This window comes from Micromys minutus (genome assembly GCF_963924665.1).
Source record: "Micromys minutus genome assembly, chromosome: 9".
NCBI classification, from domain to species: Eukaryota; Metazoa; Chordata; class Mammalia; order Rodentia; family Muridae; genus Micromys; species Micromys minutus.
In genome coordinates, this window is record NC_137978.1 from 27,466,081 (window position 1) to 27,488,521 (window position 22,441).

The 22,441-nt window shown below is 41.8% G+C and overlaps 1 protein-coding gene across 1 annotated transcript in view; it reads right to left on the reverse strand.

Annotated features, from left to right (window-relative positions):
• Positions 1–18,821, reverse strand: part of SCP2 (sterol carrier protein 2) — a 69,062-nt gene extending 50,241 nt beyond the window's left edge. The window contains exons 1-6 of the mRNA XM_080921780.1: positions 18,669–18,821; positions 12,567–12,624; positions 7,455–7,526; positions 6,380–6,511; positions 3,047–3,111; positions 45–171 (exon numbers count right to left, since the gene is read on the reverse strand). Of these exons, the coding sequence (XP_080777906.1) occupies positions 45–171; positions 3,047–3,111; positions 6,380–6,511; positions 7,455–7,526; positions 12,567–12,624; positions 18,669–18,737 (523 nt within the window). The 5' untranslated portion in view covers positions 18,738–18,821. The remainder of the gene's footprint in view (positions 1–44; positions 172–3,046; positions 3,112–6,379; positions 6,512–7,454; positions 7,527–12,566; positions 12,625–18,668) is intronic.
• Positions 18,822–22,441: the final 3,620 nt, after the last annotated feature.

The window sequence follows — 22,441 nt, forward strand, 5'->3', positions numbered from 1 at the left end:
AGAACCACTGCTCTAAAGGGTGTTTTGGGTTCTTTTTTACATACCATATTTTTCCATATGTTCTTTCCCAGCAGACCCAAACATCTGAGGAGCAACTGGATGAGCAGACAATCCATACTTATTGATCAAGACGTCGAGATGTTTGTCAACCGGATGGGACCGATCTGAAAACTTAAAGAGAGAAATAGAATTTAATGAGCAGCTGACATAAACGTGTCTGTTCCAACTTCCACTACTGTCTAGACATTCGCTTATCCTGAGAGCAGAGTAAACCAAAATGGTCAATATGAATAAAATCATCAAGAAATACTTTGTAGCGGGAAACCTGAGAATCTGGGTACAGTGGCACATCCCACCACTTGGGAGGTAGAGGCAGGAGGATCAAGAGTTTAAGACTAATCTTAGTTACATAGCAAGTCAGAGGTCAGTTTGGGACACACAGGACCCTGTCTCTCCACATACATACATACATACATACATACATACATACATACATGCTTAAATCTAATCCCCAAGGTGCTAGTATCAGGGGCAGGGCCTTCATGAACAGGGTTAGTGTCCTTACAAAACAGGTTGGGAGAGGGTCTGTGATGTATGTATATGTTGAGATTTGGTCTGTTGCTATATATTGTAATGCTAAATTCTATACCAGAAGGAAGCCCTATTTATAATAGCCAGAGCTGGAAAGAACCCAGATGTCCTTCAGTAGATGAATGGATATAAAAACTGTGGTACATTTATACAAAGGAGTACTACTCAGCTATCAGAAACAATGACTTTATGAAATTCTTAAGAAAATAGATGCATCTAGAGAATATCATCCTGAGTGAGGTACCCCAGTCACAAAAGAACAGACATAATATGCAGTCACTGGTAATTGGATACTAACCCCAGAAAGCTCTGAACACCCCAGAAACAACTCACAGACTATATGAAGTTCAAGAAAAACAAAGGCCAAAAAAAAAAAAAAGAAAAAGAAAAAGAAAAGAAAAATCATTATGCTTAATCTTTACACACCAAGAAAACTTTGACTATTTCCAGGTTACATCTTGTTTTACATGTACTTTATGCTCATTGTAACTAGTAAGATTTTAAGGCATACTATCAAACCTTAAAAAAAAACAAGTACTGACAAAAAATGTATTCATATACTGTTATGCAAAAATGCTTTTAAAATCTGTACATTTATCTTTGTTTTTTTAAAATAAAGTTGTTCAATTTTTTAAAATGTAGGAAAATAAGCAAAGCAAAAAAAAAAAAAAAAAAAAAAACTTGGCCATGAGGGCTGGCCAATCGGAGTTAAGAGCGTCTCAGATGGAACATGGCAAGTTAAAACTTGGGGTATTGATGGGGAGGTAGATTCTTATAACCTAGATTCTAATATTATTAACATTCTAATAATAATATTTGCCCAGCTCTGGCATATAAAAGGCTTATCATAAATATAAAGCTTCTTATACTATATCTGGGAACTGAATGATCAAAGGAAGGACAATTTTTTTAAAGATTTATTTATTTATTTTATGTATAAGTACACTGTAGCCGTCTTCAGACACTCAGAAGGGGGCATCAGATCCCATTACAGATGGTTGTGAGCCACCATGTGGTTTCTGGGAATTGAACTCAGGACCTCTGGAAGTGCAGTCAATGCTCTTAACTGCTGAGCTGTTTCTCCAGCCCAGAAACCCCAATTTTTAGATTAAATATTTACTACAACAAATTTGAATTATTTTATTTAGTTAAAAAAGTATTAGCATTCATTTCAACAAGTAATCAATGTAAGAATGGGAGATATTTTACTTTTTTTGAAGAAGGGTGAGCCCTGGCTATCCTGGAACTTACTGTGTAGATAAGGCTGGTTTCAAACTCACAGATATCTATCTGTCTCCTGAGCTATATTCTTTTATCAAATTAAGCCTTCAAAATACTGTGTATATTTTAGACTTATGATACATCCAAATTTATAAATAATTTTTATTGGGAATATTTAATGCTCATTGCATTTAAATTTTATAAAAATCATAGTTGTAAAAATAGGTTTACAGGCCCAAGTTATCCCAAATACACGCAAAAGTTTTTCAACAATGGGACAGAGTATTAATTTAACCTTAAATTAATTAAAATTAAATTAAAAATTCAGTTCCTCAGTTGTACTCAATAGTAAAATGTGCCAAAGGCACCCTGCCAGGTCCAGCTGCTGCAGCTAGTGCTCTCAGTGAATCGAGCATCCCTTAAAAGCATATTGATCCGGTGTGTGGGGTGGGTGAGTGTGCATGAGGCACACTCTACCACTCAGCTCTCTCCTCCATAAGAGCACCCTCAGACCAGCAGGCTTGGCAACCCACTAAGCCAGCACACCAACACCTCTCCTACACGCTCAAAAGAGGAACTCCTGTTTCTGTGAGTTGCTTTTACGCCCAGCATACCTACTGACTGTGGAAAGTTGGACTAGTGATCTGAAGGAGACAAATCAGACAAACAGAAAGAACTGAGGCCAAGCAGGAGCCTTAGGCACAGAGAGACCCACGTAGGGGCCAGACACAGAAACAGCAAGTTATTTTTCTTATAGTAACAGGAAACCTGCCTGGAGAGAAGAGAGTCAGAAGTTCAAGATCATCCTCAACTACAAAGTGAGTTTGAGGAAAGTCTGGGCTTCATGAGACCCTATAATAATAAAATAAAATTTCAAATCATGGGCTGGAGAAAAGGCTCAGCAGTTTAGAGTATTTGCTACCCATCCAGAGAACTCAAATTCCCACGTTGTGAGAACCAATAACACTAAATTCAGGGGATTTCAGACCCTTGTATGGTCTCTGAGGCACCCAGACATGCGTAGCATACAATCACACAGACACACACACTCACACACAGAGGCATGTGCATGTACACACAAAGAAATAAAAGCATATAAATCTTAAAATATATGTATTTTTAAACACCAAATCAAATTTTATATTGCTTACTAAACTGGCTTGGTTCATGTTGGTCAGATAAACAGTTTTCTCATAATGTTAAAACAATTCCAAAATAACAATAAATTACTTACTTTGACTTCAAGGGACCCCTTTTCCATCTTCTCAAACCCAAGAGCCAATACACAATTTGCCAAACCTTAAAAAAAAAAAATAATTATTTTAAACAATTTTAATTTTCAGGCACCCAACAAAATACTATTAAATTTTAAAGTTATTATAAATTTTTAATATTTTAAATTTAATTATTATTTAAATTAAAACTTAAAAGGGGATTCTCAAAAGAATTGTGTTAGGAGGAAAAGGACACCAAAAAATATTATGTTAAAGTTCAACTGAAGAACAAAACATCACTACACTATCAAAAATTTTCTTTGAAAAAAAGAAAGAACTGCTGGCGAATATAGCTCAGTGGTAAAGCATATGACCAGCAGGCTGGGAGGTCTGAGTTCAGTCACCAGCATAGAGAGGGGGCATAGAGAGGGAGAGGGAGGAAGGGAGAGAGAGGAAGGGAAGGGTGGAGAGAAAAAGAGAGGAAAGGAGGAAAGGGGGGAGGGAGGGATGGAGGGAGGGAAGGAGTGGAGAGAGGGAGAGAGAAAGAGAAGGAGGAAAGGGGAGGGGGAAGGAGGGATGGAGAGAGGGAAGGAGTGGAGAGAGGGAGGGAGAAAGAGAAGGAGGAATGGGGAGAAGAAGGGAGGGAAGAAAAGAGGGGCATCAACTTCATCAAAGAATAAGATGATACATTTCCAAGAAGAGATTGAAGGGTACCAGCTTAAACTGTAAGATTACAAGCAACCCCACAGGAAGAATAAGATCAACCAACCAGACCCCCTAAGCTCCCAGAGACTAAATCACCAACCTACACATGGAGAGACTCGTGGCTCCAGCCGCATATGTAGCAGAGGATGGCCTTAGGTCCTTGGCCCTGTGAAGGCTCAATACCCAGTGTAGGAATGCCAGGGCAGGGAGATGGGAGGGAGTCAGTGGGTGGGTGGGTGAGCACTCTCATAGAGGCAGGGAGAGGGGGATGGGATAGGGGACTCCAGAGGGGAAAGGATAACATTTTAAATGTAAGTAAAGAAAATATCCAATTAAAAAAAAAAAAAGATTACAAGCTCCAAAAACCAGAGCCCTGGGCGGTAAAACAATAACCAAATCAGTAGACTAGAAGAAGGCCCAATAAAAGGCCAAGTGTATTTGGAAATAGAGACTATGAAATATATGAATCTATATTTTGTATAGATATAAATATAGACATATTTACATATGAAAATATTCGAGCACCAGAAAAAAAATCTGTGCACAAATGCTATGACATCATTACCGATAACAGCAAAAAAAAAAAAAAAAAAAAAAGACTAATGTCCATCAAACAATGAACATAGCGACAAAATATAGCTTAGCCATGAAGTAGAATGTTATGTGGTCATAAGCAGGAATAGAACAGTGACATGTGCTCTAAGAATGAACTTTTAAAGAGTAAATTAAATGACAGGGGTGACAAAGGCCATGTGTCACATGGTGCATCATACGAAGCCACCGATGGAGCAGATGAGCTCACAGAGGAGAAAGCAGCAGTATGAGGACCAGAATGTGAGTGAGGCAGGAGGATGGCTGAAGGGTTTCTGGAGCCTGTGACCCTTCCCCTCGACACAAGGTTTCCATTATGGGTGATAAAATGTTCTAAAACCCACAAGGATGATGGCTGTACTTTACAACTGCAGCTCGTAAGGGCAAACTTTATTTCAGTAAGGCCTTGGGAGGCAGTGGCGTACTGCTGTGTGGTACAGAGTTTGCCTAGCATCCTCAGGCCCTTGGTCTCATTGCCAATATCACATAAAGGAACAAAGCTTTTCTTAAAGCAATACATTATATATGGTGATCTGTTATAAAGCAATCTCTCTCTGGCAGTAACTCAGAGAAGTGACTAAAGGAACACTAACCCTATATGTATTTAAGAACAAGAGACAAGGACCACAAGATGTCTCTGCAGGTAAAGGTACCTGCCACCAAGTCTGACAATCTATGTCCAATCCCCAGGAACCACATGGTGAAAGAAGAGAACCAACTTATATAAATTGTCCTTGGGCCTCATTGTATGTGTCTTGCTGAGTATAGACACAGACAAATAATAAGTAGGTAGGTAGGTAGGTGTATGTAGATTGTCCTGAAGCTGTTTGTATTTTAATGTTAATTCCACTTCCCCAAGAAGGGCTGCCTAGTCACATGACTCCGACTGAACCTTCCCATTTTAATTAGTAAAATAAAGGAAAGCCAGTGACTGGGCAGGGTGAGGGAGGTAGAGAAGGCTGAGAGGTCTGAGGAGGTCAGAGGATGGAAGGAGAAGGTTGTGGCAGCCTTGGAGCTTCCCAAGGACCAGCTAGACCCAGGTAGGATTGATTGGTGTTAAAAAGCTATGAACATCAAGGATTTTACAGGTCTAATATCTCATATAGAAGGGCAGATTGTATCATTGTCTATTTGATGCAGTATTGTTGTATAGAGGGTTTGTGGATTGAGAGTTGAATATATAAACCTGAGTGAAAAGCAATCGGGCTGTAGAGTTGTATTTATGTGGGTTTTTGAGGTACAGAAACACCCCAGAACAGAGGCAGAGAACAGGCAGTAGAAAACTGCCAGGGAAGGGAATTGAGCAGACAAGTTGGGCTATGGTGATGGCTCAGACCAGGCGCCAAAGTTGTGCCTGGCTCCAAACTAAAATCAGGCCTGAGGAGTGAGGCCTCAGGGTCAATAGAGAAATAAACCAATTACATATATATATATATATACACATATATATATATATATACATATATATATACATATATATATATATATACATATATATATACATATATATATGTATGTATATATATATACATCTTTAAAATATTTACTGCAACAGGTATACATACATACATACATATTTAAAAATTTTTTAAAAGAAACATTAGAGCAATAAACAAGCATTGGAGAGAAAGCTCAATGGTTAAGAACACTGGTTGTTCTACCAGAGGACCCAGGTTCAATTCCCAGCAACCACATGATGGCTCACAACCATCTGTAACTCCAGCCCCAGGAGATCCAATGCCCTTTTCTGGCTCTGTAGTCACAGCATGTGATATACATAGGTGTAGCCAAAACACCCCCAAATGTAAGTAATGGGAAAACATTTAAAAAATAATTTTAAAAAAAGGGGGGGCTGGAGAGATGGCTCAGTGGTTAAGAATACTGACTGCTCTTCCAGAGGTCCTGAGTTCAAATCCCAGCAACCACATGGTGGTTCATAACCATCTGTAATGGGATCCGATGCCTTCTTCTGGTGTGTCTGACAGCTACAATGTACTCATATAAATAAAATAATTATTTAAAAGGAAAGAAAGAATAAAAAATAAATCACACCTTACCTCCCTGAACCAATTGCTGGGCCATAAACAAAGCGGTGGAACCAGTAGAACAGTTATTGTTGACATTAATTATAGGAATACCGGTCAGTCCCAAACTGTGATAGATAGCCCTCTGCCCACAGGTGGAGTCACCTAGAGAGAAAGGCAAAACCTTAACACCCCCGGTGTAAAAGTCCAGGAGCTGCAATGCAGCTCACCCTCGCTGTACTCCTTTCTCTATTATAGCTTGCCCTAGTGTCCTACACAGGCAGGACCGTGATGCACTATGACCTCTGAGTCAGAAACAGCCAGAGCACTGACTATCCCCTATTGTGCAAGTAGAAAAGGTAGTCACAAGGAACGTTTGTGTGCAGTTTCTTTCTCGATCCCTCTCTCCGTCTCTCTCTGTCTCTCTCTCTCCCCCTCTCCCTCCTCCTCTCCCTCTCCCCTTCCTCTCTCTTTGAACTTTGAATATCTAAGAACAGGGTACCTTTACTTCTAACTAATAAGCCAGTAGCTTTCGATGCTAAACTACAGCATAATTGCCAAAAAGCAGCAGTGAAGTGAGAAATGGTTTGTCTAGCATGTAAAAGACCTCAGGTTCAATCTCAGTACTTAAGGGTAGGGTATGAGAAATGGGTAGATATGAGCCAAAGGCTACAGACTCTCCTCTTCCTCTTCTTCCTCATTCTCTCCTCCTCTTCTTTCTCATTCTCTCCTCTCCTCTTCCTTCTTCCTCCTCCTCCTCTCTCCTCCCCCCTTCCTCCTTTCCTGTTTTTCCTCCAGACAGGGTCTCACTACGTAGCTCTGGCTGTCCTGGAACTCACTATGCAGGTCCATGCTGAACTTAGAGATCTACCTACCTCTGCCTCCCAAGTGCTGGGATTAAAGGTATGTGCCCGCCTAAGAAATATTTTTTAAGTGCTATGAAAAACCTTTTTGCCAACTGAGCTGTATTGCCAAATCCCAAAAGCATAATCTTAATTTGTCTCCTGCCTTGGTAACACCACAATAACACTGAGCCAACACACAAAGGTGACGGTGGGTTAGCATTTGCTCATACAGTTGCTGCTAGAGTCTTCTGTGTATGACATACCGTATACGTAGCCAACGCATGCCTGCTCCACTGCGGAGTACGGGATCTGCGCGTCCGCCAATGCCATCTCGCCTGTGAAAACAAACGGAGTTCATCAAAAAGCACATGACACAGGAGGCTTCCAGGAAGCAGATATTCCCCTTAGAGCTTCCTCAGATTCCATTTACTTACCCCCTGCTCAGTTCAAAAGACTAAGTGGCCCTCAAATCATCCCCTTCTTCCTCTAAGCCATCACATCCCTTTTCTGTAGCTTCCTTCTCATGACAGGTGGAGACCGATGAGCCCCTTTTATGTGGTGCAGGGATGCTAAACTCAGAGCAACAGAATCTAAGCAACCCTACCACTGAGCTACATCCTGGTGCCTAACCAAAAGCCTTTAAGCTGCTTTTTTTTTAACTTTATTTTAAAAAACAAAGATAAATGTACTGATTTTCAAGCATTTTTGCATAAAAGTATACAAATACATTTTTATAAGGTTGTAATTAAGTATTTGTGGGTACATATACATACACATATGTATATATGTAACAATAATATAGGAAAAGAGGTTATTAATTTGAGGAGATAGGAGAGAAACTGGGAGGGGCTGTAGGAAGGAAAGGGGGATGTGATACAGTTCTATTTTTATTAAAATATATTCTTTTTTTCTTTTTTTCTTGATCTTCACACAGTCTATGGGTTGTTTCTGGGGTGTTCAGAGCTTTCTGGGGTTAGTATCCCATTATCAGTGACTGCATATTATGTCTGTTCTTTTGTGACTGGGTTATCTCACTCAGGATGATATTCTCTAGATGCATCCATTTTCTTGAGAATTTCATTAGGCCATTGTTTCTGATAGCTGAGTAGTACTCCATTGTGTAAATGTACCACAATTTTTGTATCCATTCATCTACTGAAGGACATCTGGGTTCTTTCCAGCTTCTGGCTATTATAAATAGGGCTGCTATGAACATTGTGGTGCACGTATTTTTGTTGTATGTTGGAGCATCTCTGGGGTAAATGCCCAGAAGTGGAATAACTGGGTCTTCAGGTAGTACTATGTCCATTTTTCTGAAGAACCGCCAGACTGATTTCCAGTGAGGTTGTATCAGATTACAACCCCACCAACAGTGGAGAAGTGTTCCTCTTTCTCCACATCCTCGCCAGCATCTGTTGTCAGTTGAGTTTTGGATCTTGGCCAATCTGACTGGTGTGAGGTGGAATCTCAGGGTTGTTTTGATTTGCATTTCCCTGATGGCTAAGGATATCGAGCACTTCCTTAGATGTTTCTCAGCCATTCGATATTTTTTAAGCTGCTTTTATGTCTTCTTGTTTGTGCTTTTTTTTTTTTTTTTTTTTTTTTTTTTTGTAGCCACTGTTTTAGACGGAGTTGGGGCTGGCTTATGAATTACTATGTAGCCCACACTGGCACTGAACTCATGGCAATCCTGCCTCAGCCTCCCAGATTCTGGGATTACATGTGTGGGCCACCACACACAGCTCTTCCACCTCCTCGGTAGCAATGTCCTTGTCTCTTTTATCTCCATATCCCCACACATCTAGGGGCGCAAAATAGGAAAGAATGTCATTGCTGGAGACAGTTAAGGAGCGTGGGACATTACTGGTACATTCTTTTAATCCCAGAATTTGGGAACCAGAGGCAGGTGAATCTCTGGGAGGTCAAAGTCAGCCTGGGTCTACATAGTGGGTGCCAGAGCAGCTGGAGCTTCAATAATAGAGAGCCTGTTTCAAAAACAAAACAAAACAAAAACTAATATACCCATTTCATAAAGCTAGGATCAGTCGGCCATCCTGTCTGTGGAACAAGAAACAGAGCTTTGGAAGATGGGGTATCACTAGCATGTACCAGGCCCTGGATTTGATTCCCAGTAACCCATAAACTAGGTGTGGCTACATATTCCTATAATCCCAGTACCCAGGGAAGTGAAGGCAAGAGAGCCAAAGGTTTAGGGTCATCCTCAGGTACACAAAAGTTTTAGGCCGGCTTAGGATACATAAAACACACACACACAAAAGCAGCAGTCTCAGGTTCCGTCAGTGATATTCCAAATGTAAATGTGTCAAAAGTCTTTAAAAAATGTTCATAGTTGGGCTGGAGAGAGGGCTCAGCAGTTAAGAGCACTGACTGTTCTTCCAAAGGTCAGCAATTCCCAGCAACCACATGGTGGCTCACAACCACCTGTAATGGGCATTGGATGCCCTCTTCTGGTGTGTCTGAAGACAGAGACAGTGTACTCACATACATGAAATTAAAAAAAAAAAAAAAATGTTCACAGTCATTATTCTGGTGATGGAACTCCTAGACTCTATCTTCAAAAATAAAAAAGACAAGACCAAATATTTCTTTATCAACATGTTCACCTAAGAACTTAGGAATGCAAGTCTCTAAAAATATTATAGCATAAATATGATAAATAATGTTGTATAAAAAATTAAAATTTCCAGGGCTGAAGAGATGGCTCAGCAGTTAAGAGGTCCTGAGTTCAATTCCCAGCAACCACATGGAATCTGATGCCCTCGTCTGGTGTGTCTGAAGACAGTGACAGTGTACTCAGACATTAAATAAATAAATCTTTAAAAAATTAAAATTTCCTAAATAACTAAATAAGGTATGAAATGCCTCACAATAAAATTAGTTTTAAAAATAGAATACAAAGCAGGGGGTTCAAGTCCAGCCTGGTCTACAAAATGTTGCTTGTGTAAAGTATCTTTTAACAAAAACACTAGGGGCTAGGAATAGAGCTCAGTGAAAGAATGCATGATGCCTCCGGTCCAATGGTTCAATCCATAGTACAATATATTAACTAAAAAGGAAAAAGAAAAGCAGGGTGTGGTGGTGGCTCACACCTTTAATCCCAGCACTCATAAGAAGAGGCAAGCAGATCTCTGAGTTTGTAGCCAGACTACAAAGTGAGCTCCAGGACAGCCTAGGCTACACAGAGAAACCCTGTCTCAAAAAATCAAAATCAAAAGAAAAAAGAAAAAAAGAAAGAAAAGGGAAGGAAGGAAGGAAGGAAGGAAGGAAGAAGGGAGGAAGAGAAAGAAAAAAGGAAGAAAGGAAAAATCAGGAAGCTGAAAAAAATCAAATAGATTTCATATTACTGGCTAGTCTGCATGACTAATTCAAACTTCATAACTTCATCTCAACACTACAGGCTTACTACTCAAAATATTATATCCATGTGTTACTAAAGAAATCATAGTTTTTCTTCTTTGTGTTTGTTGATATTTGGGGCTGGGATCACATATGGACAAAGCTGGTCTTGGACCTCCTGATGTTCCTGCTCCACCTCCTAAGTGCTGAAATTATCCACTGCAGTAGCCAGTGAGCTTTGTAATTAAATAAAATAAATGGTTCAAGAATACACAAAGACTGGCTGTGGTGATGCATACCTTTAATCCCAGCACTCACAAGGCACAGGCAGGCGGGGCTCTGTGAGTTCAAGACCAGCCTGGTCTACACAGCAAGTTCCAGGACAGCCAGGGCTGTCAAAAACACCAAAAACAAAAGGAGGAAGAGGAGGAGGAAAAAAATGAACACCAGAAAACCGATGAAAGCAACTCCCATTCAGAGAAAGGCAAAAAAAAAAAAAAAAAAAGCATTCATCAAAAGACTGCTACCAACACAGAAAACAGGTATTAAAGATATCGAATGGTATCTGTCTCAGCAGGTAATCAAATCTCACATGGCTCTTCCTTTTGGAGGCTGGGTGACAAGCTGTCCTGATTCACCGTATACCTGGATACTGGGTTACATAATGACTTGATGTACATCTACATTTTGCACTGGGCATACAGGGTCCTTGTGGAAATAAACATAGCCATCCAAGGACTACGCACAGAAACTCCTCTGGGACTGCCTAGCAATAAGCTAGCAGGAGCTGGAAGAGGCTCCCTAGAAGGATGGTGTCTAGCAACTTCTCAAGGAATGAGGGAGCTCCAAAGGTCTCCACATAGAGATCCAGGTGTTTCCGGTGTTCTGCCAAATCAACTGGAATGGGAGCTTATGAAGTCTCCCCAGCCACTCCTCCTTCCTTTCCTACCATTTCTTGAGTTATTAGTTATTTTAAGCATGCAAAGAAATTCCAGTCTGTCCCTTTTTTGAGGAACAGAAAACAATGTAGATCTCTGCTGGAACAGAATGAATACCTAGCACTTCTAGAACAAGGAGCCATGCCCTGAGCCTTGTCTTTGAGTCCCAGCTCACAGGTATTAGTCACCAAAACCTTTTCAGTACTAGTTCACACTACAATATAACAAAGTGTATAATCTCATTTAGTAGTGCCTCAGCCTGGTGATAGAACAAAAAATTCTCTAGATTGGTTCAGCGAAGGAGAGAAGTGCCAGGCAATGGTGGTGCATGCCTTTGATCCCAGCACTCGGGGCAGAGGCAGGCAGAGCTCTGTGAATTTGAGGCCAGACTGGTCTTCATTGTGAGTTCCAGGTTAGCCAGGGTACACAAAGAAACTCTCTCTCAGAGAGAGGGAGAGAGAGAGAGAGATGGAGAGAGAGAGAGAGAGAGAGACAGACAGGGACAGAGAGGGAGAAAGAGAAAAGCATCATTCCAATTTTCAGTAACATTTTGAATGTGAGCACCCCTTTTCCAGTTTTAAGTACAGGGAACACACACTAGAATTAAGCTATTCACTTCATGGTTGTCTTACTGCTATGAACAGACACCATGACCAAGGCGACTCTTACAAAGAACATTCAACTGGGGCTGGCTTACAGGTTCAGAGGTTTAATTCGTTATCATCAAGATGGGAACATGGCAGCATTTAAGCAGGCATGGTTCAGGAATCTGACCTGGACAATCCCTCAACTGAGACTCCCTTTTTCAGGTGACCCTGGGCTGTGTCAAGTTGACAGTTACAGCTGAGTAGGAGTGATATCCCAACACGTGAAAGCGAGTGATGCTGTCTGCTCTAACTGTAGCTGCTAAGAATGCCCACCTGTCTCCTCCTCTTTCCACTACACCATGGACAAGCCCCCACGGGAGTTCATCCCCACCACTGTTTCCTTTTGTGCTTACAAGGCCTCTCCACTCATGGAATAAGCACACACCACGCAATAAGCATTAGGTGTTCAAAACTATGTTTTTTTTCCTATTACCTGCTTCCTTTGCCATATCAGGATAATCTCTTGAATTCGCACCTCCAGGCTTCGTGAACTAAAACACAGAAGAGGATGATAAGTAGAAACAGGAATTGAGGATTCTGCTTTATTTTTCTACAACAGAATCACAAAAATCCATTCAGTTATTCATTCAAATAAAAACACTGTACTGAGCTAAAAATATGACTAAGGTAAAGTAATCAGGCATGGTGACCAAGGCCTGTAATCTCAATAAGAAGCTTGCTACACACCACGTTCTGGGTCAGCCCGAGATATATGACACCATCCCAAGACAGAAGGGGGTGCAGTGGCTATTCCTGGTGGTCAACTTGACTATATCTGGAATGAACCACAATCCAGAATTGGGAGGCTCACCTCTGATTCTGATCTTGAGGCATAGAGGCTATGGGTCTTAGGACACTAAGGCAAGGAGATCGATGAGTTCAAGGTCATCTGGGACAAAGCAAGTCCCTTTAATCTGGGACACACCTTCTGTTGGAGACCTACATAAGGACATTGGAAGAAGGAAGGCTCTCTCTCTCTGCCTGCTTGCTTGTGGGACTGAGCAACTACTAGATCCTTGGACTTCACAGCTGCTGCCAACCATTGCTATATAGAGACTACCCATAAGTTCTGTGACTCTAGAGAACCCTGACTAATACAGGGGGGGGGGGGGGAGTAATAAGTGAAACGCTTCCTGCACAAACCTGCCGGCCTAGGGACTCAGAACCCACTATGGAAGAGAATAAATTGAGCTCCAAAAGTTGTTCTCTGAACTTCACACATGCATCATAAGGTTCTTCCCCTCCCCATCTTACTCCTCTTCTTCTCTCTCTCTCTCTCTCTCTCTCTCTCTCTCTCTCTCTCTCTCTCTCTCTCTCTCTCTCTCTCCCTCCCTCCCTCCCTCTCTCTCTCTCTCTCTCTCTCTCTCTCTCTCTCACACACACACACACACATTGAACATCTGCCATGTTCCTTTGCTCTGAACATAAAACCCTGCAGTTCGTACCCTTCGGGAACTTTCTGATCTAATGTAGAGTAGGCAGTAACGTTAGCGTAAGTACAGAGGGATTTGGGAAAGACCTCTATCATCTTAGGAGACAAAATAAGGAAGGCATCAGGGAACCATCTTTTCTTCCATTCACTTATTCTGTGTACACATCCAGAGGACAACTTGAAAGAAGTGGTCCTGTGCTCGAGAATACACGCGAATCCTGGAGATCACTCAGGCCATCAGGTGTGGTGAAGCACCCCCTGGGCCATCCCACGGGGCCCACATCTCTGTTATTCCTGTTGCCTGTTGATATCTAGTTTATAAGAAACAGATTCATATCTGATACTTATTCCCATCTGCAGTTTAAATTTTAGTTTTACATTGCCTTTAGCTGAAGTCTATGCAATAAATCTATGAAATAAATCTGCATGACACAGATATGCAGTTAGAAAGATAAATATTTAAATATTCTTTCATTTAAAAAAAAAGTACATGTCTGTATGTGCTGGGCAGGGCTTGTACCCCTTTGATCCCACTACTCAGGAGGTAGAGACGAGGAGGCAGATTTCTGTGTGTTCTAGGCCAGCCAGGTCTACGTAGCAAGTCTCAGACTAGCCAAGACTACACAGTGAGACCCTGTCTCAAAAACAACAAGAAAACAGGGCCTTGGTGTGTTGTGATTCTGGCACTGAGCCACATCCCCTGCCATGGATATCTATTTTTAATACTAAATAAAACTTAACAAGGGCTGGAGAGGTGGCTCAGTGGTTAAGAGCACTGACTGCTCTTCCAGAGGTCCTGAGTTCAAATCCCAGCAGCCACATGGTGGCTCACAACCATCTGTAATGGAATCCGATGCCCTCTTCTGGTGTGTCTGAAGACAGCTACAGTGTACTTATATATAATAAATAGATCTTAAAAAATAAACTTAACAAGTAGAAAATTTTAAGATCAATTGTGATGTGGAATCTGAAACCATAACAACAAACCCTTCATAAAGAATGAAGAGTCATTGTTGTTACATAGCGAGTCAGATCCTGTTTAAAAGTAAAACAAAATTTAACAATTAAGAATTCAGGGGGATGGGGTAACATTTGGGATGTAAAAAATGAAGAGACCCTGTCTCAAAAAACAAACAAAATATTAGTAATTCTATGAGTTACACCTCTCTTAGAAATTTTAATAAAAATCCTCAACCTCACCTTTGTTAATATTGGCGCTTACCTCATTAATGTTCTTTCTTTACTTTAGTGAGAACTGACCTAGCAGATACAAGACTTCTAGGAACTTGAATTTTATCACTGTTAATAAGTACAACTAGATGATAGTTTCCCTTTGTTTGTCAGTTTTAGAGAAGATGGATGGGTTCACCAATGTCCTGCAAAGATTTGCTTTTAAGATATAAATACCGGCATTTACGCACATGCAATGAGGCTTTGACCGATTACAATATTATCATGTTTAAAGGTCAAATGGTTGGACTGGGGAAGTGGCTTAACTTTCTTGCATCAGGCCTACTGTGGTCAACTATTAATGACTCTAGCCCTGGGGTGGCAGATCACAGGAGCTCACTGGCTAGCCACTTACTCCACTTGGCAAGTTAGAGATGGCAGAGAGACCCTGTGACAAAACAAGATAACGAGGTGCCTGAGGGATGGTACCTGAGGTTGTCCTCTACCCTTTCACACATGCTCACACACAAAGTTCAACTGTCCTAGTCTAAGTTGGCATCTGAATTTTGACATAAACCAAAGGGGGTCTGTTTCCTTCACAACTGACTATGACAACGTTCTCCAGACACATCTTGATCATTTATCTCACCTAGATTTTGTAATTTCGGCAACCAACCATTTCTCTGCATAGAAAAAGATATCCAGGGGTTAAGGGCAAGGGAGCCTGGAGGTATAACTCAGTAGAGTATCTAACATGCATGAAGCCTCCGGTTCCATCCCTAGGACCCCAGAAACAGGACATGACAGCACACATGTGTAATCTCGATCTTTAGGAGGTAGAGGCAGGAGGGTTACAAGTTCAAAGTCATCCAACGCTACATAGTGACTTTGAGGCCTGAATGGGATTATGTAAGACTCTCTCTCTGGAAAAAAAATCAAGATATTTCAGGACCCCAGTCTTAGCATCTAGAATACCACAGATTGGTTACTGTTTCTGAGCCTCTTCATGTGGCAGTACAAGAAATACTATTAACAGATGAAAAATCTCATATATTCACATTACCACTTCCCACTGGACTTCTGTATTTCTGTGCATTCACTGTGGGTTGGTTTGTAGGACTTTTAAGACAGGGCACGCGCAGGCTACCTTCAAACTTCTGTCCTCAAAGTGAAGGATCCTACCTCAGTGTTACATCATTTTCCTGGCATGCTCAAGGCACTAGGTTTGATCAACAGGACCAACAGCAAAATAAAAAATAAATAAATAAAAAGTTTCAACAGGGCTGGCAAGATGGTTTAGCAGATAAAGGTGCTGGCCACACAAGCCTGGTGAGCTGGATTCCACACAACCCACAAAAAGATGGAAGAACAAAGTCAACTCCGCAAAGCTGTCATCTGAGCTCAGTGTGCTCTCCACTGCTTGTACAGACACACACACACACACACACACTCACACACACACACACACACACACTCACACACACACACACACACACACACACACACACACACACACACACACACACACACACACACACACACACACCCTTTCTTAATGCTATTCAAGGTTTCTGAGCATGTCTGAAGATGCTCATAAGTTTCACCATAAGACAATGTCATAACAAGCTGACTTTTTCTTGGAATCATTTCAAATAATCCCCCCAGCCTCCGCCAGGAAGGCAGTGTATGTTTGGGTGTTTTCTCAGAACAAAGCAGGGCAGCAGCAAATTCCCTTCTTTCTGTGGTCGATGGGTGTCGTTTGGTTTTGGGACGATTCTGCCGCCACCTGCAGAACGCTAGGATGTCACCAAACCTGGCTTGTATTCGCTTTTAATATTTTCTGGCATCTCTCCTACAGTTTCCGTTCCAATGGGCATTGCTCCTCACTGTTTTAATGATATTTGAGGGGAAAAAAAACAAAAGATAAATTCATTTTTTTTCAACTTTCCATGCTACAAATGCCAAATTATCCTCTCTTTCTCTTCTTTTTTATTTTTTATTTTTTGTTGTTTATGTGGGTTTTTAAAAAAAAAAAAAATCTGTCTTTAATCCCAGCACCAGGGACACAGAGGCAGACAGATCTCTGTGTGTTCAAGGCCAGCTTGGTTTACAGAGTGAGTTCCAAGACAGCCCAGCCTACACAGTGAAACCCTGTCTCAAAATAATAAATAAACCCAATAAATAATATTTTATTTATAAAAATTATAATACATATAACACAAATAGAATATTTATAAAATAAATGTATCTTTGGTTTGCTGGTGTGTAAATATATGTGTATATACTTTGTGGAGGGCTGCAGGATACACGGGGTGGGTGGGTAGAGGATGGAAAAGAGCAAGCAACACTCACACTATGTGAGGACCAGGGACCAAACTCTGGCTTTATGCCTGATGGGATGTTCTTTTACTTGCTGGTCATTTTGCCAGCCTTTGATCTTTGGGCTGGCTCTGAACTTGCTAAGTAACCTTGAACTTCTCTGAGTCTCCCTGCTCTGAATGCTGAAACTCTGGGTGTACACCACCATGCCTGGTTTATGCAGACTGGGGACGGGACCCAGGGCTTCATACATGTTTAGCAAGCGTCTACCAAGTGAGCCACATCCCCAGTCCAATTTTTATTCACTTTTGTCATGGTCACGCTCACACAGAACACATACATACTGCATGTATGCTTAAATCATGAAACCGTCTTTAATTCCTTTCCTCTTCCCTATGTCCCCTTCATCTCAACCTCCGAACTGGAAAAAAATTAAACACACCTTTTGTTTTTCCAGAAACTATGCTTTTTCTACACAGCCCATATAAACAGATAGTAAACAACCAGTAGGCATCACTTTAAAATGAACAACGCACTAGCAGGGTGTGGGTTAGGGGACACCTGCAGGTTCATGGGGAGGGGGAGTTTGAGAGGTTGACTCAGAAGTTTAAAGCAGGCCAGGGCCATATACGATACTTTTTTTTTTTTAATCTAGAGAATACTTTTGAAAGTCTTACTGCCCACCTACTTACTAGATCAGAAGCTCCCCGTCTGAGAAACAGGTAGGAGCATCTAAACAAAGAATTCTAGCACTTCAAAGTAAATTAGAGCTAAGGTCAAGGCTCAGTGAGAAACCCAAGATAATCAAGGGTTTTCAGGAAGGTAAGATCGGAACTGCCCTCTAAGAGTACAAAGATGCTAACCAGGGAAAGTCAGCTGGTGCAATTACTGCTCCTAGAGCAAAGCTGCAAAAGATTGAAACACAGCTATAGGTAACCTGGCATTAATTACTAGAGCACAGGGTATGGGAGAAAAGGCTATGGAAGCTTCTGGTTGCCTTAGGCCCAGAGAAACAGAAATATGGTCAGAGGATCAAGGGAACCTGCACCTGTATTAGGAGCTGGGCATTGATTAGCTCCCAACTAAAGCCCACAGCCACACCTGCTGCTATCTGAGAAGGAAGGGCACTTACAGCCACTACAGAGCCGGTGGCATTCACAAATATCGTCTTTCTTTCATACAGCCTGGCCTCTGTCCAAGCTCCAAATGTTTTTCTTTTTGTTTATCAGTTTGGTTTGGTTTGTGAAACAAGGTCTTGCTACATAGTCCTCTATGACCCCAAATTCGCAGCAATTTTCCTGGCTGCGTCCCCTAATGCTTACAACTAGAGATGTGAGCCACCCGGCCGGCCTAGCTCTGAGATTTAGAATCTAAGGAAGTGTGATTGTGTTGTGTTGGGGGCTCCTTCAGACTAAACAGCTAGAAAAGCAAAACGGGAAGGCGAAGAAAAAAAAACGGCTGAGAGAACAAGCTCGAGACAGTACGATCCTATTGACAGCATCACACAGAGTCGCCTCTCTAGACCGAAGTGACCGTCCCCCTGCCGCACTTCCCTGTCACCTCTGACTGCCGGGAATAACAGAGGCAGATCTCACGCTGCTCACAACTGTTTACCTTGGTCATGCCAACGCCAACCACGAACACCCGGCGCAGGCGCGGAGACTTCAACGCGACAGAAGGCATGGCTCCAACAGAGGAAAAAAGTCACCTACAGACTGAAGCTTTGCAGAACCAAAGCCGCTTCGGGTCCAGTCACACCAACCCCAGGCGTCGGGGGCGGGGCCATGGCGTCGGGGGCGGGGCCGAGTTACAGGAACCTGGCGGGAGGAAGCAGTGTAGAGCATCTACGCATGCGCAGCGATCCTTTTGCCAAGTCCTTCATGGGGCCTTTCGACCTAGTGTGTTAGATAGATTCAGGCCAAGTTTCTCAAGGAGGCCTCAGTTTCTGTGCTTCCTCTCTTTACAATGAGAGAGGGAAGGCCTGAAATGGAAGCTCTGGCCTCAGAGGAAACTCAGAAGCCTGTGGAGATTCTTTAGAGTGTTAGAAACGTTCTGTATCTGTGAGGGTAGTTAAAACACTCAGTATATGCGCACGATGTACACCAATAAAGTCAGAATTCTACATGTGGATAAGATGTTTTTAGAAATTAAGTCAGATCAGGGCTTATTGGTTCACTCCTTTGATATACCCACTCAAGAGGCAGAGAGCAGGCAGATCTCTGAGTTTGATACCAGCCTGATCTGGACAGCTACACAGAGAAACCCTGTCTGTGTAGGAAAATAATAAAGGAACAAAACCCCTCAGCATGGCAGTGAGCTCCTGTAACCCACTCAGGAGGCACAAGCAGGTGGCTCTCTGAATTTTTAACAGGTCCACAGGCCTTCACACAACTGAGTCCATGTTAGAGTTACCATTCTGACCTTAAAACCAGCAAGTAGACCTCCAACACCTGCCAAAAATGGTACAAAGACCAAATCCATCAAAGACCTGGTCCATAGTCCAGGAATCAGAAAAGTCCTTACATGTTCTAACCTTACTTTTTTGGTTTCGTAGTTCTGTTTCTTGCTAATTATTCTTGCTAACTGAAGTGTGCCAAGTAGGATGTGTGTTTTGTACATAAAAGACAAAGGACCAGGGCTGCATGATTTGAGCAAGTATCCTCTGCAGCCAGGAGCCAGCAATACAAACTTTCTTTTCGGCTTTAAGAGTGTCTGTATGTTGTACTCTGGTAGACATACCTTAAAACAAATTCAAGTCCAGCCTTCTCCAGGCTGTAAAGTGAGACCCTGTCTCAAAAAACAGAGAGAGAGAGAGAGAGAGAGAGAGAGAGAGAACGTGTGTGTGTGTGTGTGTGTGTGTGTGTCTGAGATGAGCTGAGACAAGGTTTCTTTGTGTAGTCCTAGCTGTCTTAGAACTTGCTTTGTAAGCCAGGCTGGCCTCAGAGTTAGAGATCCAGATGCCTCTGCCTCCCAAGTGCTGGTATTAAAGACACAGGCCATTACTGCTCAGCTACTATGTATATTTTTTATAACAGCCAGATCATAGTCAATCATAAGCATTTCCAATTGTTCAGACCATGTCCAGATAAAGCAAGTGCTTGCTTGTTACTATTTCTTTACTTTCCTTCGATTGTTCTATCTGTAAACCTTGTCCATGCAGGAATGCTGATTCCCGGGTCTCTTTTGATTATGAATGATGCCTGGCTTATGAATTATCCCTTGTGTGGTGTGGAGCACACCCTTGATCCTAACACTTGGGAAAGCAGAGGCAGGTGAATATCTGTGAGCTTAAGGTCAGCCTGCTCTACATAGCCAGTTCCAGGACAGCCAGGGCTATAAAGAAAATTCCTGTCTCCAAAAAAAAAAACAGAGACATTCTTCAATTTAACTACTCAGAACTACTTTTAACTGTAGCCTGCCAGTTGTTATTTGAAGAGTGTATTTGTCAGCTAGCCTACTGATGTTTATTTGTAACTCAATCAATACTTGAGGTGATAAACAGTATGTTTCCCAAAGCCGTACTCTCAGGTGTGGGGCAGAAGAACACAATCACTGTCTTAATCTGGTTCTCACGCTGTAAACCGGTGATTTCCAAAGTCTTTCAAGGTCCTTCTAGTATCTCCCCTTTTAGCATTCTTGCCTTCTTGTGCCTTTGTGAAAGGTTTTGCTGTTCTACAGCTGCCCATTGCTCCCAGATGCAAGAAGGCTTGTTGACAAGCCTAGCGAGGAGAACGTGCTGTTGGCCTGGCTCCATTATTAACAAATGCATAAACCAGAATTTTATACACCAAACAAAGAATGTCTGGAGTTGTTTGCTTGAAAGAATTGTGACACTCTGAGAAAACTAATCCTGTGGTTCCTCTAGGAGCAGTGATTCACTGGTCCAGTGCTCTAGTTGGCCCCATACTACGCAACTGCCATGAAAACTGGACGTGAAATCCAGTTGCTTTGGGGCAGGCCAGCTGTTGTAACAGTTGCTTGGGAAGTTGAACTAAGGCAATAGCTTGAGCTCAAGGATTGAGACCAATTTATGTGACATAGAAGAGAGAAGGGGTGGAGGATTTGACTGTATGGACTGTGTGTGTTCGTGTGTATAACATTTCTCAAGTCTTTCTCTTTTCTTTTCTTGACAGAGTTTCTCTATGTAACCTTTGTTGTCCAGGAATTGACCAGGCTGCCCTTGAACACATTCATCTTCCTCTGCCTCCCAAGTGCTAGGATTAAAGGCATAAGCATCATTTAGTCAGAAGAACACTCTCTCTAAGACACTTCTTGTAATTGTTTTTACACTGCTAGAAGAATGGGCATTTGGAGCTGGAGAGAAGGCTCAGTGGCTACTCTTACAGAGGACATGGGTTTCATTCCCAGCACCCATATGGTGGCTCACAACCATCTGTAATGGGATCTGATGCCCTCTTCAGGCGTACAAGTATACATGCAGATAGAGCACTCATATACATAAAATAAAATTTAAAATAATCTTTCTTAAAAATCATCAAAAAGGACCTGGGAAGCCAGATCAGTGGCTAAGAGTATGTACATAGACCCATTTACAAACACTGTCCTAGTTAGATAGAATTTCTATTGCTGGAATGAAACACTATGACCAAAAAGCAAGTTGGGGAGAAAAGTTTATTTGGCTGACACTTCTATATTGATGTTCATCACCAAAGGAAGTCAGGCAGGAACTCAAACAGGGCAGGAACCTGGAGGCAGGAGCTGATGCAGAGGCCATGGAGAATGCTGCCTACTGGCTTGCTCCTCATGACTTGCTCAGCCTGTTTTCTTATAAATCTCAGGATCACCAGCCTAGGGAAGATACCACTCACAATGATATGGGCTCTCTCCTATTAATCACTAATTAAGAAAATGACCTATAGGCTTGTCTGTAGCCTCTTACGGAGACATTTTCTTCACTGAGATTCCCTCCTTTCAAATGACTTTAGCTTGTGCCAAGTTGACGTAAAACTATCCATCACACACATAATTAGAATAAAGTCTTTTTAAAATATTAGCATAAGAGTTAGTAAGATGGCTCAGTGGTTAAGGCAAATGCTGATAAAACCTGACTACCTGAGTTTGATTCCCCAGGACCCACATGGTGGAAGGAGAGAAAGAGAGAACCAAGCTAAAAGTTGTCTTCTGACCTCTGTGTCCATCTTTACCTCTTGTCTATGAATACACACATGTACACACCACACACACACACACACACACACACACACACGCCATGCAGTTACAATGGTGGTGTATCTCAGCAACCAACACTCAGGAAGCAAAGGAATTAGGATCTGAGTCCAAGACTAGACTTATCTAGAGGATGAGTTTCAGGACAGCCAGGACTACACAGAAAAACCCTGTCTCGAAAATAAATAATAATAATAAAA